Source organism: Leucoraja erinacea, chromosome 11, assembly GCF_028641065.1.
Source record: "Leucoraja erinacea ecotype New England chromosome 11, Leri_hhj_1, whole genome shotgun sequence".
In the NCBI taxonomy this organism is placed as follows: domain Eukaryota; kingdom Metazoa; phylum Chordata; class Chondrichthyes; order Rajiformes; family Rajidae; genus Leucoraja; species Leucoraja erinaceus.
In genome coordinates this window covers 45,488,140-45,512,614 of record NC_073387.1, presented here as the reverse complement: position 1 = coordinate 45,512,614, position 24,475 = coordinate 45,488,140, and the positions used below count along the sequence as shown (strand labels likewise).

The following is a 24,475-nucleotide window of genomic DNA, read 5'->3' as shown; positions in this document are numbered from 1 at the left end:
GATGCATGAAACGAATGGCCAAGTGGTGGCGGGGAAGGCAGGTATGATAGCGGCTTTCAAGAATTTTTTAGATATGCAGGGAATGAGGGATTTGGATCACGAGGAGGCAGCGGAGGTTCTTGTGCTGAACTGCACTGCTCTTTCTATCTACTATCTAAAGTAGCCATAAAGATATTAAGCTCTGGTAAACAGAACAAACTAAAGTTGAAATTGTGCCAGTCAGTAAAGAGAAAAATGAATTAAGAATTAACAATGCAGATATCTGAAAGAGGAGAGAACTTGCGGCTAAATTATTTTATTTTCTCTACGTTCTGTACGATAGCAAACTGCTAAATTACATCTTCAACTCTCCTGTCTAACATTCAGGATCCTTCAATACTATTCATATAATCATTGTATTATAATTAATGCTTTGCTGAGCAAAAATATAATGAAAACAAAGATTTTAGTTTTAGTACATTTATGCATGAATGTGCCATTTACTCAAAACTTTTTATCTCGTCCTGATGCACATTTGAGTGAAATGGCTGATATTACTGCAAATATCAGAGGAGAAGTATAACTGTTAGGTTTAACACCATGCTCAAAAGCGTTGATTAATGTCCTCTTGTTATTGTTATTTAAAGGAAGAGATTTTACAAATCAAAGGAAACATTCTCTTTGTTTCAGTTCAAAAGGAGCAGCTGAAGTTAAACTTGGTTAAAAATTGTGTCAAGTGGAACACTGTGTGACCAATTGATTGGGATACATATGAAAAGCCCTTGTGGCATTTATATAAAAGGGAATGTGCCATTTGTTGTTTTCTGTGATTGATAATCCTTATTCCTGTCAACAAGTAGTGGTTAGGAAGCCTCAGGGTAAACGAAGAGGCAACTTTTATTTTTTTTTAAGATGTCCCTTTAAAATATCATGGCATCCCCCACATTGCTTTGTTAACAGGAAGTCCAATGTGTAAGGTTGTAGTAATAGTGAGAGAAACAATTAATGGATTCATTAAATTAAATTTGGAATGTTGTCCCAAAATCAATTCAAATTATTTAATTGATTTGTAATTCACATGCTCCTTCCAAACTTATGTCACAGTTTAAAAGATTAAATTATTCATGTTAAAACTGGCATATTTTCTCTTAAATTGTTATTCAGATACATTTTTGCCAACTTTGTTCAAATTATTTGTTAGCAATTGTTCCATTGAAGCCTAATTATATTTATTTTGATATAATTATTTGTGGACTACCCTATTGCATTGCAGTCACAAACGTCGCCTATTTCTCCGCTCCATAGATGCTGCCTCACCCGCTGTGTTTCTTCAGCTTTTTTTTTTTGTCTACCTTTGAAGTTGGCAAATTCATTTTTTTAATTGGCAAAGAGAACTACTGTTTCCCAAAGACCACATTAATGTATCCAAAATGCATTTATTATCTGAATGGTGGCCGATTAGGAAAAGGGGAGATGCAACGAGATCTGGGTGTCATGGTACACCAGTCATTGAAAGTAGGCATGCAGGTGCAGCAGGCAGTGAAGAAAGCGAATGGTATGTTAGCATTCATAGCAAAAGGATTTGAGAATAGGAGCAGGGAGGTTCTACTGCAATTGTACAGGTCTTGGTGAGACCACACCTGGAGTATTGCATACAGTTTTGGTCTCCTAATCTGAGGAAGGGCATTCTTGCCATAGAGTACAGAGAAGGTTCACCAGGCTGATTCCTGGGATGTCAGGACTTTCATATGAAGAAAGACTGGATAGACTCAGCTTGTACTCGCTAGAATTTAGAAGATTGAGGGGGGATCTTATAGAAACTTACAAAATTCTTAAGGGGTTGGACAGGCTAGATGCAGGAAGATTGTTCCCGATGTTGGGGAAGTCCAGAACAAGGGGTCACAGTTTAAGGATAAAGGGGAAATCTTTTAGGACTGAGATGAGAAAAACCTTTTTTACACAGAGAGTGGTGAATCTCTGGAATTCTCTGCCACAGAATGTAGTTGAGGCCAGTTCATTGTCTATATTTAAGAGGGAGTTAGATGTGGCCCTTGTGGCTAAAGGGATCGGGGGTATGGAGAGAAAGCAGGTTAAGGATACTGAGTTGGATGATCAGCCATGATCATATTGAATGGCGGTGCAGGCTCAAACGGCTGAATGGCCTACTCCTGCACCTATTTTCCATGTTTCTATGTTTCATTATTATATTGGGGTTATTACTTTATTGAAATTATGTTTATTTTATACAGTTTCTGTGTATTGTGTTCATAAACCATGTTAGGCTGAGATATATTCTGTTATTTAACAGATGAACCAAAATTGAAGGATCAAGAGTGCTTAATTGTCATATGTACTGACAACAAAATTATAACATTTCTTTAATAGGCACAAAGTGCTGGAGTAACTCAGCGGGTCGATCAGCAGCATCGGAGAAAAAGGATACGTGATATTTTGGGTGTTCCGTTGTCAAGTGTCAGGAAAGTTGGAGAAAGAAAGAAATTGAAGAAACATCCTCTCTCTCATCTTTTCCAACCATCAAAATTAAACCTAGGAATTTTCAATTAAGTCTCTGGTGTTATTGGAGATGACATTCTGTTGCATAATTCTTGAAAATTGTTCTAATTGTTGTGAATTTCCATGAAACATGGAGAACTGCAATGTGTAAAGATCCTTCATCCATTTGTCCCCCACATAGTCTAAAAGTTATTTTTATTGTTCACCACTTGGCTGGGGATCATGTCAGAAGCCTCCTTGTGGCGATCCCCGGAAACGACGACACGATGCACTTTGTGACGCATCGGGTGACCAATTCTGTCAACATGTTGGATGACGACGGAAGCCAATGGCGAGCTATACGTCGTGACACACGAGCAAACAGCCACTTAGCTCTCTGATGACAAAACAATCTATTTTAATTCCTAAATCCTAAAAGGATTTGAGTATAGGAGCAGGGAGTACTGCAGTTGTACAGGGTCTTGGTGAGACCATACCTGGAGTACTGCGTACAGTTTTGGTATCCTAATTTGAGGAAAGACATTCTTGCCATAGAGGGAGTACAGATAAGGTTCACCAGACTGATTCCTGGGATGGCAGGACTTTCATATGAAGAAAGGCTGGACAGACTTGGCTTGTACTCGCTAGAATTTAGAAGATTGAGGGGGGATCTTATAGAAACTTACAAAATTCTTAAGGGGTTGGACAGGCTAGATGCAGGAAGATTGTTCCCGATGTTGGGGAAGTCCAGAACAAGGGGTCACAGTTTTAAGGATAAGGGGGAAATTTTTTAGGACCGAGATGAGAAAAACATTTTTCACACAGAGTGGTGAATCTCTGGAATTCTTTGCCACAGAAGGTAGTTTAGGTCAGTTCATTGGCTATATTTAAGAGGGAGTTAGATGTGGCCCTTGTGGCTAAAGGGATCAGGAGGTATGGAGAGAAGGCAGGTACAGGATACCGAGTTGGATGATCAGCCATGATCATATTGAGTGGCGGTGCAGGCTCGAAGGGCCGAATGGCCTACTCCTGTACCTAATTTCTATGTTTCTATGTCCTCTTCTTCTTCTTCTTCCTGCGTATGGCGTGCACAGCCTAAAGTTGTAGGACAACTTGTTCTATTTGATCGTGCATGCCGGGTTGATTGCATTAGTCAAAACAGGATGGGCCACGTGAAGGTTGCAATCTTCCACCCCCCTAAATTGTCCTAGAACATCTGAACTTCTATTTGTTTATTATGCTGCACATATCATCTGTCTATCATAATCTTCTTTAAGCTATCAAGAAATTGTTCCCAATCTCTTCCATCTTCTGGGAGAAGTCCTGGAAAATGTTTGTACTGTTCAAGAAAATAAGCTCCCTCGGTTGTAGAAGGAGGGATGAATGATGTACTGTGTTTTGGGTGAGTAAATTTTTTTAATACATTTTAGCCATTCAATTTGGGAAGATTTGTACTTTTTATTGTCCTAAAGTCACAGGTGATAGAATGCAGTTGGGGATAATCTTGTTTTAATTAATTGAAGAATCTTATTTGCAAAGTAGTGGATATTTTATGATTACCGATGTGGTGCTATTTTGACCATGACCCGAATTGTTATTGAATCCACAGACTAATGAATGGTGAAAATGATTGAAGCTAATATATGAAACCGCAAGTTATATTAAACCAAACCAAGCTGAAACTCAGTTGTATTTGTACCATCAAAAAAATAACTAAATTAATCAGTATCATGTCTAAAGTAGTCAGTATCAGTACAATCGTAAAATGAAAAAATATATATTTTTCATTTTTAAATTAAATATTAAAATGAAAATATTTTTTCATTTTAAGCCAAGATAAAAATTTACCACCTAGGTTTATATTCATCAGGTTAAAATTATAAAAGTAAAAACTGTTCAAAGAATAACTGACCTGATTATTTTTGTTGCTTTGTTTAATTTCCAGCTGTTTATTTGGTTCTATCAAACACACTTATAGAAGCAATTAGCTGCTTGCTTGAGTGAAATATAGAGCGAAGAGAAGAGGGGGACGCAATAAGGGTTGGCCAACGTGGCTTATTGTGTGGTAAAGGGTGGAGTTGATCCAGGCTTTCAGAACGTTATGATGCTGTTATATTTGTATGCCATCTTAAACAAGTAAACAGACAGCACTTATGCTGGACTCAGTTTTATATTTTGGTTTATGATTGTTACAATCATTTTCAGTGTGTCTGGGTGAAGTTAGCACTGGATATAGGGCAGAGCACTGTAATTAACTCAAAACCATTCCTAACCCTGTGTGCTTTTGGTGCCACATCTGTACTTTCACTGCCTGACCACTTTAATTTTCCACAGGTGCTCTGGTTTTCAACCACATCCCAAAGACATTGTGACATTAATGGCTACTTTGTTGATCCTTAAGGAGTGGGGAAAATCAGGGGCAGTTAATGGATATATGTGTGAGAGGGTGCAATGCGAGTGTATGAGGAGATAAACGGATTAATAGGATTGTTACCTTGGGAGCCAGCATGGATCAGATTAACTGCATAGTCCTTGTATTATATGTATTCCAAATCATATTTAAACTGATACAACATGGGTTATGCAGAAGAAGAATTTCAGGGATGTACAGGTACCCAGAACAAACCATGACACTCATAACTGCTAGAGTCACAGCACAGAAACAGGCTGTTTGGCCCAACTCATCCATGTTGCCATCCATCTATCCATGGATCTTTCCAAATGTCTGAAATATTATAGTACCCGTCTCAACTGCTTCTTCAGGTCAAGCTTCCATACACACCTTTTTCTGCGTGAAAAACTTGTTCCTAGGGTTCCTATTACATCCCCCCCCCCCCTTCACCTTAAACCCAAGCCTTCCAATTCTCAATTCCCTCAGGGGTAGGGAGAGGGGAGACTCTGTATTCACCCCATCTACAGCCTTCGTGATTTTAAAGACTAGCAATAACCCCTCAGTTCAAGCTCCAATTAATGAAGTATTAACACACCCAACCACTTTCCATAACTCAATCCCTCAAGACCTGGAAACATCCTGGGAAAGAGTTTAAGAAAGATTTACATCAGAATGGCACCTTTCCTGCAGCAGGATGACCAAAAGTGAATGCTCCAAGATCAGCCTCATCACTGCCTTGTGCAACTATGTCCTTTATCTGACATCACTTTCACTCGTCACTCTCTCACTTGAACAGCGTGAATCTCTGGAATTCTCCGCCACAGAATGTAGTTGAGACCAGTTCATTGGCGATATTTAAGAGGGAGTTGGATGTGGCCCTTGTGGCTAAAGGGATCAGGGGGTATGGAGAGAAGGCAGGTACAGGATACTGAGTTGGATGATCAGCCATGATCATATTGAATGGCAGTGCAGGCTCGAAAGGCTGAATGGCCTACTCCTGCACCTATTTTCTATGTTTCGATCTCCAGATTAAGCAACACTAAAGATTCTTATTCTTGGGCACTTGGGGCCCATTTGGATTTTAAGGTCATTCCATTCTATGGGACTCCAGAATTCATTTTCCAAACCTCCTCGTTCACCCCATGTCGGGATGTGCCTCAAACCCCATCCTTGACCCAGCTTTTGGACAATTCCGCCAATATTGTGTCTTGTTACAAGGTTCCATGATAAAACGTCGAGGTAAATTGCGGGAAATTAATAGAATTTATCATCTGTTGGGGAAGTGCTGCGGAAAATTTGCAAAGTTCAACAAGCAGATTAAAATGCCACAGATCCAAATAAATTGATTAAAATACATTTATTGGATAATACATTGAGTGATTCAATCTTATCAAATGCCGAGAGCATGCACACTGCAAAATTGAACATTTTTAAACAAGGTAGTTTCATTGGCTGTAATGTGCTCAGACTAAATCAATTGAATTCAGGTGAAAACAAACCCCTTTTCTGTAGATAATTTAGGTTATCTAAATGTCTACGTGCAGTTTCGGTTACAGTGCGATCATTTTTTAACCAAGTGCGAAATCATTTACAAAAAGTGCATAAAAACGTGCAGAAACAAAATAGTTTGAAACCCTACATTACATCAATAGAAACTGCTGAATTCACAATGTAATTAAATAATCATGCAGATTAAAAAATATTCCCAATGATTAGCCGCATGTAATTAAACCTCAGCCTTGAAAGTTTTTCACTTTATATTGTAAAACGTATGTAAAATCTTGTGCCTAAAACATTTCACAAGAATATTCAAACAGATTATAAAAAATTAAGACGAAAAATGTCCATTTAATGATGTTCATCACGTCTGATCAGTTCATAAAATTGAGATTGCCAATTGCAAAATCATCAAGTCTTTTAAATCGGCGGCAATCTGTGCCTCGTTCACCAACTCCGAGCCCGGTTTTTACGCCTGTTATTGTTGAACGATCTATTTTTCTCCCGCTGGGAGCAATAGTATTTGGTCACGATTTGCCTGCATTGCTCGCATCTGACGGTGCAACACCAGTGGAATTTGCAGTTGCAACTGCTAACAATCTCCGTTTTCCTCTCCTCCGGCCTGAGAGCGCACTCTCCGCACAGCCGTCTGCAACTCCTCCTCTCCCACTGGGAGAGGTTCTTGCTACTTTGGAGGCATTCCCTTCCTTCCGTCCCCTGCAGCCCCAGCGAGGCGTTACGGACGCAATAATCCGGAGAGTCCTCCAAGTAGACGAGTTCAGTGTGAAGGACGGCGCTGAACACCCCCGCGATCGCTGCGCGGTTATCCGCGCTGTTCCCTCCTTTCATCCGGCGCTTTTCTAAATCAATCTTAACGGCTTGTTCGTGTTTCACCTTCAAGAAGTTGCCGATATCTCGAAAACCAGCCAACTGGAGCCAACATGTCTGGATACTGCAGCTTCCCGACACCCCGTGACACTTGCAAGTTCGCTTCATGGTGTCTTTCACAGCCTATGGAATCAACATCGAAATTAAACCTCTCGTAATTCATACCCCTGTTGTGTTTGTGTAATCAGTGCTCACATTAGGTGGAAACTGGCGATATCATGCTCATCTCTTGCCCAAAACACAGCATGCCATCAATTACAATGGGGTCAAGGAAAGAGCGTTCACGCCGCGGTCCTGTTTCCACCACCACTATGCACAAGAAGCGCAAGACAGACACTATTGTGTGTAGATGCCGAGCAGCGTGTTCGGCTCTGGCTGAACAACTTCTAATCTTGTGTGGACAAGATAAGATCAATTACAACAATCTGTGGCCCAAATCAAACGAATTTGCCTCCACATCCAAATCTTGGTTCGTCTGATGTTACCTGGAATATTGATTACAATTTGTTGAATATTTCACCCCGTAATCTGGATCCCAATCCAAGGTTTCACAGCGATTTCCATTCAAAATGAGCATTGATGAATGCAATACACCACACATCTCATTGGATACAATAAATCTGTATTCATTTCTACCTGCACGTCCCTTCTTCGACAAACCTTCATTCTAAACCCAAGGATAGATCCGTTCTTCTATCTGGGCTCGGGTGATTTTAAGTAAAATCAGAAACTATTCGGCTGGTCAGACAACAACCGTGGGAAATAAACCTTTCAACAAAGCACAATGCGCTAAGAAACTCCATGGGTCAGGCAGCATATGTTGAGGAAATGGACAGATGTGTTGGATCGGGACCCATCGTCAGTCTGAAGGGTCCCGACGCGAAACATCATCTGTCCATTTCCTCAGTACATTCCTTCAGAACTTTGTAAGGAACTGCAGATGCGGGTTTAAACCGAAGACAGGCACAAAAAGTTGGAGTAACTACTCAGTGGGAAAGGCAGCATCTTTGGAGAAAAGGGATAGGTGACGTTTCGGGTCTGAAGAAGGGTCTCGAACCGAAACGTCACATATTCCTTCTCTCAGATGCCGCCTGTCTCGCTGAGTTACTCCAGCTTTTTGTGTCGTTCTTCAGAACTTTGTTTTGCTCGAGTAGCAGCATCTGTAGATTATTTATTTTTCAGAGATACTGTCAGATCTGCTTTCTGCATTTTTTTTTCAAATATCGGAATGTAAATATCCGATATTTCTTAAAGTTTCTTAAAAAATCATTGTGTTGTGGAACATGGGTTGGGGGCGGAAAAGTCAAATATGTCCTTTCCCTTTCATAGACCGTGGGGGTGGGGGGTCCAGCAATGCACAGAGGCATGATTGCGGGAATTCGCTCATATACGAAGCCAGTCCACACTGGGCGACAGTGACCAAGATCACACCCATCCAGGTGGCACGGCCGCACAAGACAGTGTTCGGCAGAGAGTGCCGGTTTCTCGTGGGGAAGTAGCTATATTTAAGAAAACGAAAACCCTCAACACCGTGGCGCAGAAAATGAGAATGAAACCGAATTTATCCAGTTTCTCAAAATAAAAGAGCATTGTTTTCACCGCTCACAAGGTACACTGGCAGAAGCGAGACGGACATTTGTTCTATCCAGGGTCCAAACCCCGCTGGGTTTGGATTGTTATTGACATCCATATAACCGATCAATCTCTCGCCAAGAGATCAAGACTATGGCAGGACGGACGGACAATTTCCCTCGCCCTCGGGAAGTGTAAATGAGTGCACGCCTCCGTGTATTGTTTGCTTAAATTTCTAATCTCCACATCCAAGACTCCGGGAGCGGCGAGTCGAAAATTAAACGTGTTAGGATGCGCGGAAAAGGCCTTTTAGAACTATGCAATGCATTGTTAGAAAAAAAAATGTTCAGTCCGTGTACTTACACTTCTTCCCGCCTCGTTATTGTGGAGGTTCATAGCGGCTCTGGAATCCTGCCCCGTCTCCAGAGCATCGACAAACTGTTTAGAAATCCTTTCCCCAAATTCAACATTATCACTGCATCCTCCCCAAACCCAGCCTCGACCACCTACACAAAAAAAAATAAATGCAGACACGTCAGCAATTAAATCGATAGAAATACCCACTGTCAGCTATTTTCGGTACCCCGGAGACTGATCTTGCTTAACTGGAGGCTCACCTGTCCCCCGACACACGCCCGCTGGATTAAGGAGGTGCTTTACAATATAAAGCTTGAAAAACTTAGGTTCTCTCTCAAATGCTCTACCAAGACATTCCTAGATACATGGAACCCTTTCTTGGAACTTGTTAACTCTCTCTTGTCCCCGGACTCGGAAGAGGACCGAGTGCTCTCCATCATTGTTCTGCTCTACTGCAGCTGCGCTCCCACTTATTTATTTAATTACTTACTTATTTACTGTTATTAATGACCTTTTTTTAATTTTATTTTTTATTTTTTATTAGTACTTTGTTTCGTTTATCTTACCATATTTGTGTGGATGTGTATGTATGCGAGTGTTGTTTGTCCCCGTTTAGTTCCGACCCGATTCGGGTAGGTTGAAGGTGGGTAAGGGCAAGGGCTTTGAGGGTTGCTTACATACTGTTGCACAATTATGCCTTGACTGTCACTGTCTGTTATCATTGTATGTATGCAAATTGCTGTGAAATTCAAATAAAAAGATTTAAATCAAATCGATACAAATACGGATTATCTTTTAAGCAACAGTACATTGAAAGCAAACGCATTTCCCCTAGAGTTGGACTCTATAGATGGGAATAATGTAAAGATTCCCGAACAAGAATAGGCAACTTACCACCCTGGCCACTTTTCGATTCATCGCATCCACAGTTGTCGAAGTCACCAAGACTGCAGTTTCTCGTCAATGTATACATGACCCCTGCAGAACTTATCGCATGCACAAAAGAGGTTTCTCTCGTGGCTAATGGAAATGGATAGGGGATGAGTTAATTGAAAATTTTAATTATCGGTTCCAAAATGAAAATTCCCGAAAACAACACGGTGGGTGTCAGGTCCTTACCGCTGCGGAGGCCATTGTGGGTCGACAGTTGCAGTGCGCTCTCTGGACAATTCCAGCGTTCCCAAGCGAACTGGTGCTTACATTCGTCAATGCCAGATTCTGCTCCGGCAGCCAAGCTGCTGGAGTAGGTGAGGAACGCCTGAAATCAGAAGTTAGACACAGCCAGTTAGGCAGGTGATTGAGTAGCACTTGCACCCTTCCATAGAAACATAGAAAATAGGCGCAGGAGGAGGCCATACGGCCCTTCGTCCCCAAACAATAACCCGTGCCTGCCTTCTCCCCATATCCCTTGATTCCACTAGCCCCTAGAGCTCTAGCTAACTGCTTTAAATCCATGCAGTGATTTGACCTCCACTGCTCTCTGTGGCAGGGAATGACACAATTTCACAACTCTCTGGGTGAAAAGGTTTTAGGTGGGGCATAGATCCAGGTGGGGTTGTTGCCAGATAATCACTACTATTGATACTGCATTCCCTTTTAAATCTTTACCTTTGGAAGCTCCCAAAAAGGTTGATGAAAGTTTTTTTTTTTAATCTTATCCCACTAAAAGTATTATGGATAGCAAAGGGAAAGTGCGACCGATTACATTGACCAAGTCTCTGTCCCCTTTGTACAAACAGGCTAGTAATTCCAAAATATTATCCGACTCCAGTTGTTAGTGGAAACGCGACACACCTGTGAATCGACTACACCAAATACGCACGGAAACGCAAATAATCACTTCCATAATTAATCTGAGATTTAAAAATATTTAAAATTCAGTTCAGAATGTTCAAAACGGATTTTTAGAAATTTACCAAATTGGTTAAAGAATTATAAATATCACTCACCTTGGGTCCAGTCATCAAAAAGTTGTTTACGGACCTGTGAAGAAAAAGGGTGGAATATTGTAACTGTTTAATTTAGAGATGACACTTTTCCCTCACACATTTGAGCCAAATCATGTGAAATAAACTTACCAAGACGCGGCTGGAGTAATTATAACGCAGACAAACACAAAACGAGGAAATATTTGGGTGAATTTCATCATAACGGTGTCCATGGCATTCTTGAGTTATTTTAGCACTTTTTATTTATGCCTCTGGGTTCAAAGACTGGCCGTGGGTTTGAGCTGCGAGGGAGTTGCTCCACTCTTTATACGGGGTGCCCAGCGGTCAGGAAATATACTTTTGTTGTAAATTAACTAGTTCGGGCCCGAGCAACGTGTAAACAGACACTCCAACCAATGGTAGACTAGAAAGGTGGAATAATGAATTTCAAAAGGATTGTTGTTAACACTTATCGCCAATAGTAATTTATTGAATACTTCCACAATTAAGTTAATCTATGCCCTTTCCCACATACCGTGTAATCCTTAATTAAATAACTCACCTTCAGGGACATTTATTTCAACTTTAAAAATTCGGCAGGGAGCTTTGCCCGTATTTTTTGTTGTTGTTAAATATCGTAATGACTTAACCACGACAGTTTGTGGCCCTGGGTTCCTAATTATCTTTGACAGATATATTGTTAATTGGGAATCATCCAACGGACGTGTAGACGGTTGATTTAATTTATATCTGGTGAGTGGAGCTGTGAATTACTTGTTTCAGTTTCGATTGCACCGTAGAGACTTTGTTCCAGCCGAAAATGATTTGGGAATTTACATTATGTGATATACCACCCGTCTGAGAATTTTGTATATTTCCATGCTTCGTATTTAATCCATCACTGGCGCTCACTTTGAAAGGAAAAACATAACATTCCAAATACGTGGTGTTTCCAACTCAAATTAGTTAAAAGGCGCCCATTTGGGATGATAGTTTGTGGCTTTTTTTTGAAGTATTCAGTTATTGTACCGAAATGAAAGCGTGATACGAAGAATTCACACAAATCAATTTGTTTATTCAACTGAATATTAATGGTGTCAGAGCACAATTAAAAGATTGTGTGCTGATCAACACTTTTCTCAATCAACAAGTGGCTGTTAAATTAAGGGGCTGTAAAAAAGTAGTTTGCGAAAATTGGCCCTTAACCCCTATAGTATCACTCAATGATGGATCCGATTGCCAGTTTTGGAGCATTGAAACGTTAAGCGTTTACATGATGAGGTTTGTGTAGGAAGGAACTGCAGGTGCTGGTTTACACCGAAGATAAACACGAACTACTGGAGCAATTCAGCGGGTTAGGATTAGCTGCTGTAACGAATTTGAAAGACTATACGAAACGTGACGTTGAGCGTCGTGTCATGCGCGGTTGTATTTGTTTACATGAATGCCTTACGGTTATGGCAACATGTTGCCAATTTCCCATGAAAGATCGAGCCGAAACGCCGATGTTGCTTCGCTTCTCGGATGCTGCCTGATTTGATTAGTATCTCCAGCACATTTTTTTATTCGTTCAAATGCGACTTAAAATTTACCAAACGGCGCGAGACTATTCCAAGAAGTTGTCTCACACAATTTGACTTCACGCTGGCTGCGGTACAACTGTGGCACATGTGAAAGTAATTACAACGCTACACTCAATATAATTGGACCACGGTCCAATTGCTGCTATTTACGAGAAGTGCGGGCGATGAATTTTCAGCAAATTTAGTCAGTTATCGGGGTCGCAGACCAGGTATGTGGGTTCCTATAATATCAGGAATGAAATGGAGTTTGTGGAACTTGCAGGACCCAAGTTGGACCGCACGTTATTTTCTGGAGAGACGAGTGATGTTTAAATGGGTATTAGGTTAGCAGCGATATACTGCCTCGGGCTGGGCTGGTCTGGCGGGATCCAGTCACACTGGTGAGATAGGTATCCAAGTCCTTCCAAAGATAGAAGCAAAGAACTGCAGGTGTTCGTTTATCAATTCACGCTCCAGCACCATATAGCCTGCCAGCTTGTGATAATATTGATAGCCAGCGTTTTGGGTTCGGACCCGTCTTCAGTATTGACATTCATTATTAAGGAGGAGGTTTCGGGGTACTTGGAAGCACACGATAAAACAGGCCGGTCACCATGGTTTTGATCTTGCCTGACACGTCTGTTTGAATACTTTGAGGAACTAACAAGCAAGGTAGACAAAGGAGAGCCATCGTATGTTGTTTACTTGGACTTTCTGAATGCCTTTGATAAGGTGCCGCAGGTGAGGCTAAACAAGATGGGATAGCAATTCTGGATTTAGTATGTAATGAACCGGGTTTGATAAGGGAACTCGAGGTAAAGGAACCATTAGGAGGTAGTGACCATAATATGATACGTTTTAATCTGCCATTTGAGAGGGAGAAGGTAATATCGGAAGTGTCAGTATTGCAGTTGAACAAAGGGGACTATGGAGGCATGGAGGAGCTGGCCAAAGTTGACTGGAAAGGGACCCTAGCAGGGATGAAGGTGGAACAGCAATGGCAGGTATTTCTGGGAATAATCCAGAAGATGCAGGATAATTTTATTCCAAAGAGGGAGAAAGATTCTAAGGGGAGTAAGAGGCGACCATGGCTGAAAATGAAAGTCAAGGACAGTATAACAATAAAAGAGAAGACGTATAACGTAGCAAAGATGAGCGGGAAGCCAGCGGATTGGGTGACTTTTAAAGATCAACAGAGGGTGACTAAAAAGGCAACACGAAAAGAAAAGCACCAAGGTAATCTAGCCATGAATATAAAGGAGGATAGTAAAACCTTATTTTGGTATGTGAAGAGGAAAAAAATAGTTAAGCCAAATGTGGGTCCCTTGAAAACTGAAACAGGTGAATTTATTACGGGGAGCAAGGAAATGGCAGATGAGTTGAACATGTATTTTGATTGTCTTCCTTATTGAAGACAGAACCAATCTCCCAGATGTACTAGGGGGCAGAGGACCTAGGGTGATAGAGGAACTGAAGGAAATTCACATTAGTCAGGAAATGGTGGTGGGTAGACTGATGGGACTGAAGGCTGATAAATCCCCAGGGTCTGATGGTTTGCAGCCCAGGGTACTCAAGGTGGTTCTAGACACATTGGTGATCATTTTCCAATGTTCTATAAATTCTGGATGAGTTCTGGTAGAATGGAGGGTAGCTAATGTCATCCCACTTTTTAAGAAAGGATGGAGAGAAAGCAGGGTATTATAGACTAGTTAGCCCGACATCTGTGATGGGGAAGATGCTGGAGTCAATTATTAAAGATGTAGTAGCAGCAGTGCATTTGGATAGCTGTAATATGATCGGTCCAAGTCAGCATGGATTTACGAAGGGGAAATCGTACTTGATTAATTTTCTGGAATTTTTTGAGGACGTAACAAGTAAAATGGACAAGGGGGAGCATTGTACCTGGACTTTCAGAAAACCTTTGAGAAGGTCCCACACAGGAGATTAGTGGACAAAATTAGAGCACATGGTATTGGGGGTAGGGTATTGACATTCATAGAAAATTGGATGGCAGACAGGAAACAAAGAGTAGGGATTAACGGGTCCCTTTCAGAATGGCAGGCAGTGACTAGTGGAGTGCCGCAAAGCTCGGTGCTGGGACAATAGACAATAGGTGCAGGAGTAGGCCATTCAGCCCTTCGAGCCAGCACCGCCATTCAACGTGATCATGGCTGATAATCCCCAATCAGTACCCCCGTTCCTGCCTTCTCCCCATATCCCCGGACTCCGCTATCATTAAGAACCCTTTCTAGCTCTTTCTTGAAAGTATCCAGAGAACCGGCTTCCACCAGGCAGAGAATTCAACAGATTCACAACTTTCTGTGAGGGGAAGTGTTTCCCCGCCTCCGTTCTAAATGGCTTATCCCTTATTCTTAAACTGTGGCCCCTGGTTCTGGACTCTCCCAACAATCTACATTATAGTAAACAACAAAAAGAAGTTCAATATATAATAACAAGCAAACAATATAGTGCAAAGACAAAATCAAAGCCCCAAGTCCCTAGTGCAATCAAGGCAGTTTATACTTTGGCTTTTAGTTGGAGGTTGTTGCGTTTAATAGCCTGATGGTTATTGCAAGAAGCTGTTTCTGAACCTGGACTTTAGTTTTCAGGCTCCTGTACTTTATTTCCGATGACAGGAGTGAAATGTGAGCATGGCCAGGGTGGTGTGGGTCTCTGATGATGCTGGATGACGTTCTGAGGCAGCGACTTCTGTAGATCCCTTCGATGGTGGGGAGATCAGAACCCGTGATGGACTGGGCGTTGTTCACCACTTTCTGCAATCTTCTTCAATCCTGGGCGTGTTTAGTTGCTGATCCATGGCTTGATACAACCAGTCAATATGCTTTTTACCGTACACATGTGGAAGTTCCAGAGAGTATTTGTTGACAAACTGAACATCTTCAATCTTCTAAGTAGGTGGAGGCAGTGATGGGTTTTCCATGTTATCACTCTTTCGCATCCACTTCATACACGCAGGGGGCAATGTACACAGGACCAATTAACTTGCAGATATGGGGCCCCGAGAGGACCACAGCTATTTACAATTACATTTAATAATTTAGATGAAGGAATTAAAAGTAACATTAGCAAATTTGCAGATGAGACAAAGCTGGGTGGCAGTGTGAACTGTGACGAGGATGCTATGAGAATGCAGAATGATTTGGACAGGTTGGGTGAGTGGGCAGATGTATGGCAGATGCAATATAATGTGGATAAATGTGAGGTTATCACATTATCACAGAAAGGGGTGTTGATGGGAAGATGTGGCCAGTAGTGGGATCCTGTTGGAGGTGATGAAAATGTTGGAGGATAACATGCTGCATACGATGGCAGGTTGAGTTGTTAGTAAATATGACATATGCAATGTTAGCATTCATTTCCAGTGGACTAGAACATAAAAATAAGGATGTAAAGCTGATGCTTTATAAAGAGCTGGTGAGGTCACATTTGGAATATCGTGAGCAGTCTTGGGGGCCCCATATCTGAGGAGGTACTGGCATTGGAGAAGGTCTGGAAGAGGTTTACCAGATGATTTCAGGGGATGATTGGGTTAGGTATGAGGAGCCTTTAATAGCTCTGGACTTGTACTCGCTGGAATTTAGAAGGATGAAGGGAATCTCATTGAAACCTCCCAAGTAATCGAAGGCCTAGATAGAGTGGATATGGAGAGGATGTTTCTACTCCACATCTCCTACCCACAAGTAGAAGAGTCCAGGACCAGAAGGCACAGCCTCGGAATAAAAGGATGTACGTGCCTTTTGGAATGGAGATGAGGGATTTATTTAGCCAGCGGGTGGTGAATCTGTGGAATTCATTGCCACAGACAACTGTGGAGGCCAAGTCATTGAGTATTTTTAAAGCGGAGATTGATAGGTTCTTAATTAGTAAGGGCATCGAAGGTTACGGGGAGAAGGCAGGAGAATGGGGTTGAGAAAGAATAAATGGATCGCCCATGATCGAATGGCGAAACAGACTTGATGGCCAAAATGGAATCATTCAGCTCCTATGTTTCATGTACATTTATTTAAACCGATTTTAAAACAATGTACCCGTTGTTTGAAATTATATCAAACACATTGCTTCAAGCATTATATGAACAAAATGTTTACCAACTGTAACACGTTTTACATTGCTGCCCTCTGAGTTGATTCAAAGGGGTCATTAAGAATGTTTAAAACAAAAGGTTTGCATCGAGTGATGAATCATTGCATTTAAAATCAGAAGGGTTGGTCTCTCCGGGAATTTGCTCATTGTAGCCAACTCATTTAAAGTAGTGTAGGAAGGAACTGCAGATGCTGGTTTAAATCGATGATGGATACAAAATGCTGGAGTAACTCAGCGGGACAGGCATCATCACTAGAGTGAAGGAATGGGTTACGTTTCGGGTCGAGACCCTTCTTCAGACTGATCTTTGTTGGGGTCCATTGCAGATCTGGGCGTGGGGCCTGGAGCGGCGGGAAAGTCAGAGCTGTTAAAACTAAATCCTAAATAAAACTTTTTAGAAAGATAGAAAAATAGGTGCAAGTATAGGCCATTCGGCCGTTCGAGTCAGCACCGCCATTCAATATGATCATGGCTAATCATGTAAAATCAGTACCCCGTTCCTGCTGTTTCTCCATATCCCTTGATTCCTTCAGCCCAAAGCTAAATCTAGCCCATTCACATTTATATCTTTGCCATATTCAGACATAGACTTTCCAAGAGCTGAATTTATACCGATTAATTAATTCCTCGCTTCTTCTCTCAATGAGGCTCGGCATTTCCTCTGATACTTTCAGGTCAATTACAAGCCGGCGCTGAACTCGCTGTTGGAAACTAATTAGAGACGCCAAACTTTCGGCGCTTCAAGTGAATCGTAGATCCCGAGAGCCCCCGAATGTGCCTCAAACAGCACTTTTCTTTAGATGTGTGAATTTCTGATCTAATCCTGTTAAAAGCTAAGAAATTCGCTCGACCTCAACTTGCACCGACGTAAGAGACAAAGGGGCAGATTTGAAACTTTACACCGGCGAGTGAATAAAATGCAGTGAGTTCCATCGTGGATCAACAGCCGAATTCATATATAATACCACATCTACCGGATCTTTCCAACCGGAGTGTGTGCGATTGAAGGACACAAAGTGCCGGAGTAACTCAGCAGGTCAGACAGCATCCTTGTAGAACGTGGAAGACGAAGTTTCAGGTGAGACCAAAGATCATAGAACTAAATACTGAGATAATAACTTATTTACATTCAAAACAGAAACTTTTGGAAGCATTCAGCAGGTAAAGCTACAGTTATTTTTTTCAGGTTGAAGTCTCTATCTGAACTGGAGAGATTAATACAGCAAAGTGAAGGATTGGTCGCGGTCGCTGTGGGAATAGATTGTTGGTGAAGGTCGTCGAGTTGATAGGTTAACGAGGTATTACAGATCATAGAGCGGATCTTTGGGTGAGACCCTTCCGAGATTGCTTGCAGATTAGTCATAAAAGTAGATGAATAAATGTTTGATGTTACTGCAATCAGAGAAAAGTAATCTAAATGGAAATTTTAATATGCACTGATCTTTTCAAAATGTTAATTTATAATATGTAAATGCCTATATTTTGTTGAGAAAATAAGCACTGATACAAATTAATAATTACATTTTACATCCATAAAATAAGTTACCAATAGCCACGAACGTATACGCAAATGCAGGAACCGATTATTCGAAATATTAGTCTATCCATTTTATTATAACCATATAATAACCATATAACAATTACAGCACGGAAACAGGTCATCTCGGCCCTTCTAGTCCGTGCCGAACACTTATTCTCACACAGTCCCATCTACCTGCACTCAGACCATAACCCTCCATTCATTTCCCGTCCATATACCTATCCAATTTATTTTTAAATGGTAAAATCGAACCTGCCTCCACCACTTCCACTGGAAGCTCATTCCACACAGCTACCACTCTCTGAGTAAAGAAGTTCCCCCTCATGTTACCCCTAAACTTCTGTCCCATAATTCTCAAATCATGTCCTCTTGTTTGAATCTTCCCTACTTTCAATGAAAAAAGCTTATCCACGTCAACTTTGTCTACCCCTCTCATCATTTTAAAGACTCCATCAAATCCATTATAATATTATTTTATTATAAATTATAATATTATTTAAATGCTAATATTAAATAATGTTATATAGATTCGAAATATTATTCCTATTCATTTTCTCCAGAGATGCTTCCTGACCTACCGAGTCCCGATGTTGGGGGAGTCCAGAACCAGGGGCCACAGTTTAAGAATAAGGAGTAAGCCATTTAGAACGGAGACGAGGAAACACCTTTTCTCACAGAGATTGGTGAGTCTGTGGAATTCTCTGCCTCAGACAGCGGTGGAGGCAGGTTCTCCGGATGCTTTCAAGAGAGAGCTAGATAGAGCTCATAAAAATAGCGGAGTCAGGGGATATGGAGAGAAGGCAGGAACGGGGTACTGATTGGAGATGATCAGCCATGATCACATTGAATGGCGGTGCTGGCTCGAAGGGCCAAATGACCTACTCCTGCACCTATTGACTATTGTCTATTGTGTTAGTCCAGCATTTTGTGTGTATCTTTGGTGTAAAGCAGTATTCTCAGTTATTTTTTTAAAATTATATTACGAAATATTAGCCATTGTTTTTGTAATACAGAAACACTGTTATTTTCTCTGCAGCTGCTGGTGGCTTTGACTTAGTTCTAAAGGTGCCAGTGACCTTATCTAGTGCTCGCCGCTTATTGGATCGGGGATCCCACAAGGCTGCGTGTCCAAGACCATGTCTCCTTTTAATTGTATCCCAGAAATGTTCGCCGTCTTGAGAGATCAAGGTGCAGTCATGCAAAAGTATGCGTTACACGAATGGTCCCGAGTCTCGAACCGAAATGTAACCTATCGATTTTCTCCGGAGATGCTGTCTGACCCGCTGAGTTACTCCAGCGCTGGCTTTGTGTCTATTTTATGCATTACGCAATGCTGTTGAGAGGACAATGCATTGCTGCGCAGCGCCATGCATGAACCAGATGATCGACATAAAGTGCTGGAGTCCGCGGGTCAGGCAGCATCTCTGCGTGACGTTTCGGGTCGGGACCCTTCTTCAGACTGGTGGTGACAGAATCGGGTGTATTTTGGCGAGGACAAGGTTACAGGAGCGATAGGTTCCCAACATCATCGCCGACTGGGGCTTGTGACGATTTGGAGGAACCAGGTTTGGAGTGTTTATTCAGCCAATGTATCGATTCGGCTGATTTACAGGCGTAGTGTAACTCCAGACTCGGGAGATTTACACCCAGTCAACATATTGCTGGTAGCCACAAGGGACTGCAACAGAAGACACAGTGCTGGAGTAGCTTAATCGGTCAGGCAGCATCTCATTGGATATGTGACGTTTCGGATCGGGACCTTTCTTCAGATGAAGGGTTGGAAGAAGGGTCCCGAGTCGCGACCTATACGTAACGTTGGAGGTACTTTCTTTTGGATAAGGTGTTAAACAGCGGCACCGTGTGGTACCTCGGATGATTATGCTCCAACTCCGATCGACACAGCATCAGTGGAGGGAACGGACTGACGTCGTTTCTTCAGATAGACCTGACCCGCCGAGCTCCTCAAAGCACTTTGTGTTTTGCTCAAGATCCAAGCATCTGTAGTTTCTTGCGCCTCCGGGGACTACATCCAGAAGTGAGCGGTGTCAAGGTGAGGCTACCTTTCCAAGTTCCCAATTCTTATCATTTTTAAGGCGAGTCTTGTTTCACCTGGAAAACCGATACAGAAAAAGAATACTAACAACCGGAGTGTCAAAATTGCCATGGTGGGAATTTTAAACAAAAGTAAGGAAATGTGTTTTATAAACACAAATAATAAAGCAAAATGCGAATTGGACCAATAAAATACAAGTAAAGGAAACTTCAATGTAATAACAGAAATGGGAGAAATAACCAATTACTTTGTAATTTCTCCAAAAGAGAACAAAATAAACACTTTAAAGCATGCAGAGAAACGTAATATTGATAGAATGGGGAAAAACAGTAGTCCAACTAGAACCATCATAAGATGCAATTGAAATGCACTTTCGAACGCTCAGAGGTCAGGAAGAAATAAGGGTGTATAGTATTGCATTTTTTAGATTGGGTCAAGTCTATTGTCATATGCATAAGCACATAAGGTGCATGCAATGAAAATCTTGCTTGCAGCAGCATCAAGGCACACAGACTCAGACAAACAAATCCAAAATGATACTGCAAAAAGACACAATTAGTGTTGGACACAATTAGAAAACGAGTCAATGGTAGTGCAAACGGTATTTTGTGGTGTTCCATGGCCAAGGTAGACGGGGTTGTGCAGGTCAGTCCATGAACCTAATAGCTGGAGAAAAGTAACTGTTCCTGAACCTGGTGGTGTGGGACTTCAGGCTTCTATACCTCATGCAAATCAAATCAAAAAGAGATTGGATCGTTTGGGTCTATTTTCCCTGTAGAGGTAACCTGATAAAATAAATCTTAATTATCAATTTCCATATCATTGGTATCTTCTGTGCATATGACTTTGTTAGTAAAGAATTCTATAGTGCAATGCAGAGTAAATGATGTAAAGGACACATTTACAGCATGCCCTCTGCTCCCTTTTTCATCCTTAATTATCTCCACCTTTGATTATATTTTATCATTAATATATCTAGACTTTGAGTTCCATTTAATGATTAGTCTGGACATTTTAGTCTTCCATTACTGTTCCATTACTATCTTGACTACCAGTTTTTTCATTGTGGCTGATTTTTTTTTGACTCATTCATTTTTCTGCTTAATTAAATATCAGCCTTCTGCAATCTGCCCTCAAAGCTTGTTTTCATACATGGCTTTACTGTCATTAGCAAACTTCACCATTTTACCAACCTTTTTAAGTTTTGTCCATTATACATGTCATCAGCAGCGGTGAGCCCATTACTGAAACTTGCAAAACTGCAAAAAAAAAGTTACTGTGTAGAAAGGAAATGCAGATGCTGGTACATACCAAAGATACACAGAAAGCTGGAGTAACTCAGTGGGTCAGGTAGCATCTCTGGAGAAAAGGGATGAGTGATGTTTCGGGTCAGGACCCTTCTTCACATTGAAAGTGAGTCTGAAGAAGGGTCCTGACCCAAAACGTCACTCATCCATTTTTTCCAGAGTTGCTACCTGACCTGCTGAGTTACTCCATCACTTTGTATATATCTTTTAAAAAATTGTATATATCTTCAAATAACTGTATATATCTTTAAAAAAAACTTCCTACTTTCTATCATTTAACCAAAACCTCTATCCATGCTGCAAATTCTACATAGCTTTATTATGTAGCACCTTATAAAATGATTTTTGAACATTCAGATGTATTGCATCAACTTAATTTGCCCTTAAGTAAACTTCTAGTAACATCATCAAGAGCATTCATAACTTTATTTTCCTTGATGCCACTGTTTATTAAAGCTCAGGATGCTGAATGCTTTGTGGACACTTCTATGCATATGTGCCTCTTGAATCACTTTTAGAATTGTCTTCTAGTTTATGCTGCCTCTTATTCTTCCTGCCAAAATGTAACGCTTAACTTTTTTTCTTCATTAAATTTCATTCGTCACCTGTCCATCCATTCACCAACCTGGCCTCCGAATGCATTCCTATCCTCCACGCAGTTCACAATGTTCCAAAGTTTGGTGTTAAGGCCATAAGGTCTCAAGGAATAGGAGTAGAATTAGGCCATTCGGCCCATCATGTCTACTCCGCCATTCAATCATGGCTGATCTATCTCTCTCTCCTTACCCTATTCTCCTGCCCTCTCCCCATAACCACTTACACCTGTACAAATCAAGATTCTATCTATCTCTGCCTTAAAAAAATATCCACTAACTTGGCCTCCGCAGCCTTCTGTGGCAAAGATTTCCACAGTTTCGCAACCCTATGACTAAAGACATTCATTATCTTCCTAAAAGAATGTCTTTTAACTCTGAGGCTGACCTCTAGTCCTAGACTCTCCAACTAGTGGAAACATCCTCTCCACGTCCACTCTATCCAACCCTTTCACTATTCTGTAGGTTTCAATTAAGTCGCCCCTCATTCTTCCAAACTCCAGGGAGTACAGGCCCAGTGTTGACAAACACTCATCATAGGTTAACCTACTCATTCCTGGGATCATTCTTGTAGACCTCCTCAGGAGCGTCTCCAGAGCCAGCAACCCAATCCTCGGATATGGTGCCTGTAGATTGGCTATTTCATACTAGCCAATGATAGTGTTTGTTAGTAGTAACTCTGCCTAGTATGTGCTTCATGTTATCAAGAGCCTGCTTACGCTAGTTAGAATGAGTAGCGGCTCGGAGATGTGATGACTGCAGATATTTGCTGTTGCAGATTTAATAAATATGTGTTGTATCTTGATGTATGATCGAGTCGACTCATTACAGTGCCCAATATTGCTCACAATATTCCAGATGCGGCCTTACCAGCGTCTTATAGAGCCTCAACATTACAGCCCTGTTTCTGTATACAAGCCCTCTTGAAATAAATGTTATATGGAAACATATAAGTTGTGCTCTGCACATCTAATTCCAAATCATTAATGTACTTTAAGAAAAGCAGTGGTCATACTATTAACCTATGGGAAATTCAATTATACATTTCCTTGACATACTAGATGTTTTTAAACAGTCCATTTACAAAGTATCAAATATGTGCTGAATATAGGAACATAACATCAATGAAGCAATCCACTTTGATAGCCAAGAGTCATACAGCACAGAAAGAGGCACTTTGGCACACTGACGAAGATGCCTCATCTACACTAGTCCCACCTGTCCTCATTTGGTCTGTATCCCTCTGAACCTTTCCTATCCATGTATGAGTTTTTATTTTCTTATTTCATATTAACATCATGACTCTGGTTTCTGAGGTAGAATTTATCCAGGATCATTGGACTTGCAATACAATGCAATACAATTTATTTGTTGTCATTTGAACCTCATTGAGGTTCAAACAAAATTTGGTTTCTGCAGTCATACACACAAGAAAAAGAACCAAGACACATCACAATTTACACAAACATCCATCACAGAATCTCCTCCTCACTGTGATGGAAGGCAAAGTCTTATCTCTCCCCTGCACTCCTCATTCTCCTCCCGATGTCAGAGTCAAAGACTTCAATGGAACCAAGTTTCAGATGTGGAGTACTGTTACTGTGTGTATGTCATTAGTACAACCTATCCCACTGTGGATTAATTTCTGCCCATTGCATATAAAATGCTTGAAAGAAAAGACTGCTAGACTAGGTAATCTGGCAAAATGTGGAGACAACAGACTGCAAATGGTGGGAAATTGAGCAAACAGACAGCTGGAGAAACTCAGTAGGTTAGGCAGCACCTGCGGAAGGAAATGGACAGATGATGTTTTGTGTCAGGATAAACTTATGAAGTAGAGGGGAGGTAGAAAGAGGTGAGGGGAAGGGATGGAACAGGAACTGGCAAGTGATGAGTGAGTCCAAGTGGAAAGGTTGGTTGGCAGATGAGTCGAGTAGGGAAAGAATAGGCTGGAGATAGTAATAAAGGCGGGAGGTGATTGGCAGAGAAGACAAATGGGCGCAAATAATGGAATCTGATTTTTAAAAAATGATGGGGAGTAAAATAGAGAAACAGGGAGGGATGTGAGGTAAACGGAGAGAAGAAAAATGGGAGAAGCAGAGTAGAAATGAATGGTTGGAGAAGGTGGAATAAGGGAATAGAAGTGGGGGACGGAAGAGCAGAAAGATGTGTGGGATGGGGCTGGGTAGAGAAGGGGGAGGTGTTTCCTC

The 24,475-nt window shown here is 41.3% G+C and overlaps 1 protein-coding gene across 3 annotated transcripts in view; it reads right to left on the bottom strand.

The window, feature by feature from the left end:
• Positions 1-6,228: 6,228 nt before the first annotated feature.
• LOC129701745 (protein Wnt-8-like) overlaps positions 6,229-24,475 on the bottom strand; it is a 19,841-nt gene continuing 1,594 nt past the window's right edge. For 2 of the 3 annotated variants that reach the window (XM_055643148.1, XM_055643147.1), the window contains exons 2-7: positions 20,180-20,421; positions 11,128-11,161; positions 10,298-10,436; positions 10,073-10,198; positions 9,185-9,327; positions 6,229-7,372 (exon numbers count right to left, since the gene is read on the bottom strand). In XM_055643148.1, coding sequence (XP_055499123.1) covers positions 6,809-7,372; positions 9,185-9,327; positions 10,073-10,198; positions 10,298-10,436; positions 11,128-11,161; positions 20,180-20,217 — 1,044 coding nt within the window. In that variant the 5' untranslated portion in view covers positions 20,218-20,421 and the 3' untranslated portion in view covers positions 6,229-6,808. Of the gene's footprint in view, positions 7,373-9,184; positions 9,328-10,072; positions 10,199-10,297; positions 10,437-11,127; positions 11,162-20,179; positions 20,422-21,558; positions 21,766-24,475 lie in introns of those variants that run through there. The other variant, XM_055643149.1, reaches the window with a different exon arrangement.